Below are 5,976 nucleotides of genomic sequence, written 5' to 3'. Positions count from 1 at the left end.
GGCGACGCAGCCAATCAGAAGAGAGGAAGCGGGCGGCTGCGGGCCTGTGACCCAATAGAAGGCGAAAGAGGCGGGGCGTGCGGCATCAAGCCGCTGTGCAGCGTGCGGCGGCGCCGCGGGGCCCTCTGGGAGTTGTAGTTTTTATGGCGGCGGCCCCGGCCTGCTGCAGTCTCAGCCTAGAGTTGACAGAAACGCGCCGTCGGCTATACAATCCCGCCTTGGAAAGGCGGTTAAAATTGATTAACGGATCAAGAAATTACCGACCAGACAAGATACATCTGCCAAGAGGGCTATGCCCAAACATCGTCATTCTCTCTGGAAGCTGCAGAATGGGGTGGGAGCGTGAGGGACCGAAGCCACCCACGCAGAGCCTGGCCGCGCCGCCTCAGGGCGCCTGACGTGCTCCCGGGCCTTCGCCAACTGAACGGCAAAGGGTTTAAACATTTATAGGGTTTAAAATGAACAAAATGCGCTAGCCACTTACAGTAACATGTCCTATGAACATGTTAGCTAATGCTAAATATTAGCTGCGCGCTGCAGCCTTGAGCAGATTCTGGTAAGGGTTTAAACATTTATAGGGTTTAAAATGAACAAAAAGCGCTAGCCACTTACAGTAACATGTCCTACGAACTAGCTAATGCTAAATATTAACTGCGCGCTGCAGCCTTGAGCGGATTCTGGTTGCAAGTACGTCTACAAGGGGTTGCTGAAGCATCACATCATTTAATGTCTTTAAGTTACTGCGTTTTTAAAAATAGTTTTCTCCGTGTTTTCCCCAGGAACGTGGTGAGGTGAGTTGAGCTGAAACAGCCCAGGTGATCTTTGAAGTCGGCTCTGAAAGTAAGCCTGACCTAGTCGGAGTTTTGCATTTGAATTGTGGTTTTTGCACACGGGGGGGTGACAAATCGGAGTGAGTGCACAAAATGTCTGGGGTGTGGCAGGTCTTTGACACACGACACTTACCGAAGGCCAACTTACTTGCTTGTAGTCTGTCTTGCTTTACCATCGATGTGCTCCCATCTCTTGCCACAGGATCATCTTCTTTAGAAAAGAAAAGGTGTATGTCACTGTGTTCAGGGTTAGAAAACAAAAGGCTGTTTTTCACCAGCTTGCTGGGCAACGTAGAACAAATCATCTTACAACCACAGCCTCGCTTTCCCCATTTGCAGATGAGGGATAACGATACCTCTCCGGTCAAGTCCTTTGAGAGCTTGTGTTAAAATCACCACGCAAGACCCAGGTTTGTTATTGCAGAGGCAGGAATTCCTTAGCAAGTGCAGTAACTGTCAGGTACTAATAGCTGCTGGGTGTTTTCTAAACCAGGTTCACTCTGTCATGTCAAAGACTCTGCTCCTGGCTGCTATTCTGGAGCTGTTTCTTCAGCCTAAAGCTGCACGTTAACAATTTTAATTGCATGAAAATTGCTGAAATCTGTAGGTAAGTCAACAGTATCCATTTATACAAACTGTACTTGAAATATAAGGTAATTAGAAGCGTGGTATTCCAAGGGCTTATTTATATGGGGAAGATTTCCACAGTAGCTATTGTGGGAGAATCTCTATTTATTATCAACGGCTGTATCTATTATCATTAGCAGAATGGCAAAATAAGAGCACGGGCACTTTAATTCTGAAATAAAAGATACTTTATTCCTGAATAACCAATGTGTTTTCAGAACAGAATAATTACTCCAAAGTAAAGTGATTTTTATCTCCACATAGGGTGTGCACTTGAAGAGTGTTCCTGTATAGCTGTTCTGCTCCATTTCCCCTGTGCAGACAGGCTCTCAGCACTACAGTTTGCTATTCAGCTATGCCAAAAAAGCTCATCTTCGTTGATTTTCTGGGCAGGTTTGCTAATGCCTTTGCTCGAGGATGGTGATTTGAATGGCAGGAGTTTTATGCACTGGCTGGAGGGAGTTTTTTTTCTCAAACTGCCGACTTGCCAATATTGTTTTTTTGTTAATTGGCAATTCATATTGACTGCTCTGTACCGGCACGTCCTGGAGATTGCAGTGGGGATGAAATCAATGTGTCCTACCTTTTCATTCCTGACAGCTACAATAATCACCTCATTTAGGAGGAACTTCATTAGGACAAACAACAGCAAATCTCCCCCAGAACTGTAACCTTGCTGACTTTCAATCCTGGGCTCTAATTGCTAAACCACTGCCTTGTTTCGTTTACAAGCTCTTTCCCTTCGCTCCCAACCCAAGCAGAGCTATAGGTGTGAATTTATGTTTTCTTTAAACAAAAGAAAAAACATCAGCGTAGTGCGGGCTGATGCAGCACATGAACACTGAGGTCTTTCTTCATTAATAATATATGATACAATGAGGATGAAAGGTTACGAGAACAGCATCTTCTCCTTACATAACTTGCAAGAAAGGATCTCAACCTGAAAACTGATGGATTGGAAATGAGGGGACAGAAATGTACTTTTCCTTTTCACATTTCTTTCACATAGCGTTTTAGAACTATGAGGTATATCTAGTAAAATGTCCGGTTCCTTGGCTACTCAAACCAAAAAAGTCTAAACTGATGAAAAAATTTTCTTGATGATGCATTAATCATTGTCACAACTTGTCTGTAAATATTAGAGGGGATCAGTAAAGGGTCACCCCAAAGCAGAAGGGACTGGGATGGTTTCACTCCTCCTCCCCATCCTCCCTTCATAAGGAAAGGAAAGAAAATAAAAGGGCTCGGTGTGGAGGTGAACACGTACACTGCTGTTTCTTGTCCACTGGGCCAGTTGCCCGAGGGACCACCGCAGTGGCAGAGAGCTATGCCAAGAAGAAGCTTAAACAGGCACAGGCAGAGCAGTTCTTTTGCAAATATGGCTTACTCCCTTTGGGAAGCCTTTACAAACTCCACTGGCAAAAGAGCTCCTTTTCCTACACGACTTGTGTGATACTAGGGGATTGCTTTCCCCATTTCTGACAAAGTTCTACCTGCAATCCCTTTCCGCAATTAATCCACTGGTATTTTCTAAGTGTTACTTGTGAATTCCTAAATCTAACAGCTTTACCAATGCTCAGTGCTGTTGTACACACGGGTCTCTCATCCACAGGTTTAACATTTTTAAAAATACCACATTTTACCTCATTATTTCATTTCAAACATTAGTAGAAATGTCAGAGAAAAGGGTTCAGCTCACACCAATATCTTACAGGTGTAATTGCCTTGTCTGTAATGCGTTTGTATTAGTTATAATGAAATTACCTTTGACTTGCATCAGTGTAAATGGGAGCAGAGTGAAGGCCAGAGTTTCCATCTAAGACTGCAGGAGCAGTTTTGCTTGTATAAAGTGAGCATAATTCAGTTGGCATATATCAGTCAGTTTAATAAAATATATTACCTCTTCTTACAGAGCTTGTCACCCTGGCATCAGCTGCATTACACTGAAATTGGTCCATGGTCAAAGAACCAGGTCCCAGGCCCCTGCTTCTTGCAATATACTTGATTCTGTTTTTCTTACGAAGCTTTATCAGGCTTCACCAATCTGCCTGAATAAGAACTGAACAAAAGTGTGCTGAAACATCAGGATTTGGCCCTATGGTTAGTCACTCCTCTGGATGACCTTGTTATTCCTATTTACCATTACATAAGTCTGAGCTAAAGGTGTTTTAGGTTGTTTTTTTTGGATTTCCTGCATGACAACAATCAGTATCTCTTCCCAGCACGTAGCTGCCACCAATTCTTTCTCTCAGCTTGTGAATAAGAAGTAAGCAACTCATGGGGCAGGAGAAGAAGTTGCCTGGCTTAATGCTGGGAATCAAGGCAGAGATATGATTCAAATGCCTTCTTATTGTTTTTTGCCTCCCGACATTTCCCAAGTTGCACTGTGTACTGCTGCTGCAGAAAAAATAGTAACTAAGATTAAGCTAAGTGGAAAAGTACTGCTGCTTTTCCAATGTCAAAGCCACAGAACCTTTGGTAATGCAATCCCTGAAGGAAATCAGAGCAGAAGTGTGAGGTGTTTCTCTTCAAAGGTGGGTAAAACCCTATGAAAGAAGATGAGCTGTTCTCCTTCTGTAAACCGTTAAAAAAACCAGATTATTGGGGTTTATTTTTTCCCCTTTATTTTACTTATCTTTACTAAAGGAATGCTGTTTTTACAATTGTGCAATCCGTAACAATACAGAGGGGCAAGACTGAACCAGACAGTTTGTTCACGCAGTTGGTGACCTGATTCAGACCTGGCCAGAATGATGCATGTCAGAAAAAGGGATAGAAACCCCGTAACTGATCCCATGAAATAATCTTTTATCGTGGCTTGTTTTGTTAATTGATCTCATTCCCTGGGAAACAGTAAATTGCAAGGTGGTGGAGCAGCTTTCTAATCTAGTTACGCCTTAACACAGTTACTGAGTTGCATGCAGCTTGAGCCCCAGAGCCTGACTTCACCTTCCAGGAGCTTGAACACATTCCATAGCCTTCTCAGCAAAGCATGTCTATACTTTTGCATGAGGGCTTTGTTCGAATGGAGAATTTTCTGGCGGTGACAATACATATAGGAGGAATATCAGGATTTTCATCATTATTGGGTATTGTAGATGCACCAAACCTTGGGCTTAGGAAGCCTAAATGTGACTTACCAATGGTGCCTTCCATCTTATGTCTAAGACAAACCTCCCACTGATGTCCGGCATCCAGTTGTCCTCAGATATCTTCCAAATTCTCAGCCTGTCTCTCCTCATCTTGTTCAAGCGAATGGCTGCAGGCTGCATGTTGGCTGGTTGAAATTAAAATCTTTAAGCCTTATCTTCATTTGGAACCACGGAAAACCTGAGGCATGTAAGAGACATAAAAACCAACACTCACATCCTGACTCTCTTGTGCTTAATTATGGTTTTTTTCCCCAGCCCTTCTGTAAGGAGTTCTAGATCCTATCCACGAGCTTCTCATTTTAACCCAGCTCCATTAAGTTCCCCGTGTCTAGCTGACCATCAGTCTCCGTGTAATGACTTGTGGATGTGTTGGGCATCAACACTTGCCTCGGCTGATATCTGAGCCAGTAAGTTCCTACAGTTTGGGGTAAAGAGGTGGCTGGATAGAAAAGAAAGTCCCAGATTCCTGCCGGCACCGAGGGGGAGGTGGAACCACTTGGCTGGTCTATTCCAGCAAATTCACATGGGAGGGAGAGGTAATGAATGCCTCAACCCCAGGAAAAACCCTTAGATTAGAGGTCCACCTTATTAAACTGTAGACAGCCAAGCATGACATACAAACCCATTGGAGATAAGACTTCATGAATTCCACTGCTTGCAGAAATGTTTCACCCTACTGAATACAGCTTTGGATATTTTCTGTTTTGTGTAACTAGCAGCTTCAGGCAAGAGAAACAACAAGAACTTGAACTGAAGTAAGTAAAACTCCCAGTACCAGCAATGCACTCTCGTATTTTCAAGAAAAGCAGCAGTGGTATCAATCCTTCCAAAATGAGACATCAGGCACCCAATTTCAAGGCTTCCCTTGCACAAAATAGGGCATAAGCTTCAGCAGCTGAACAGTCCTTTTGGCCTCAAATTTAATTTACTATGAAGTGATATAAGAGAAGGATAACATGACAGTTGTTGTACTTCTATAGCACTTTTGACAAAGTAAATATATCACTGGCAAACATCATAACCTCCATTTTACAGGAGAAACCGTGACCCAGTGATACTAAAATCAAGCACTCAACAACAAACCCCACTTATCTTACAGTCTCAAAGTTTTGCTGCCAAGAAGGAGGAGAAACTGGAATGATCCGTACTCAGCCTACAGTTCAACGCATTTGAAGGACAGCCACGTTGAAGGACGTTACAGAGTGTCTGTGGTGCCTCTGAAAGGGCTTTCCACAATGCCTTCCTGCGTGTTAGGAACCTGAGCCTCCCTACTGTTTGACCAGCACCTTCTTGTCCTGCATTTTCACTAAGACAAAACATCAGTCAGAAAAAGAGTTTCTTTTGGGGAGCTCCTTTAATGAAAAACC

General features: G+C 43.4%; 1 protein-coding gene across 1 annotated transcript in view; it reads right to left on the bottom strand.

The window, feature by feature from the left end:
• The window catches only part of EXOC4 (exocyst complex component 4), a 431,485-nt gene extending 426,756 nt beyond the window's left edge, over positions 1–4,729 (bottom strand). The window contains exon 1 of the mRNA XM_009290434.1: positions 4,598–4,729. Within this exon, the coding sequence (XP_009288709.1) occupies positions 4,598–4,729 (132 nt within the window). The remainder of the gene's footprint in view (positions 1–4,597) is intronic.
• Positions 4,730–5,976: the final 1,247 nt, after the last annotated feature.

Source organism: Aptenodytes forsteri, unplaced genomic scaffold (genome assembly GCF_000699145.1).
Source record: "Aptenodytes forsteri isolate BGI_AS27 unplaced genomic scaffold, ASM69914v1 Scaffold173, whole genome shotgun sequence".
Lineage (NCBI taxonomy): Eukaryota > Metazoa > Chordata > Aves > Sphenisciformes > Spheniscidae > Aptenodytes > Aptenodytes forsteri.
Note: the sequence above shows the minus strand (reverse complement) of the source record. Positions and strands in the feature narration are given on the sequence as shown.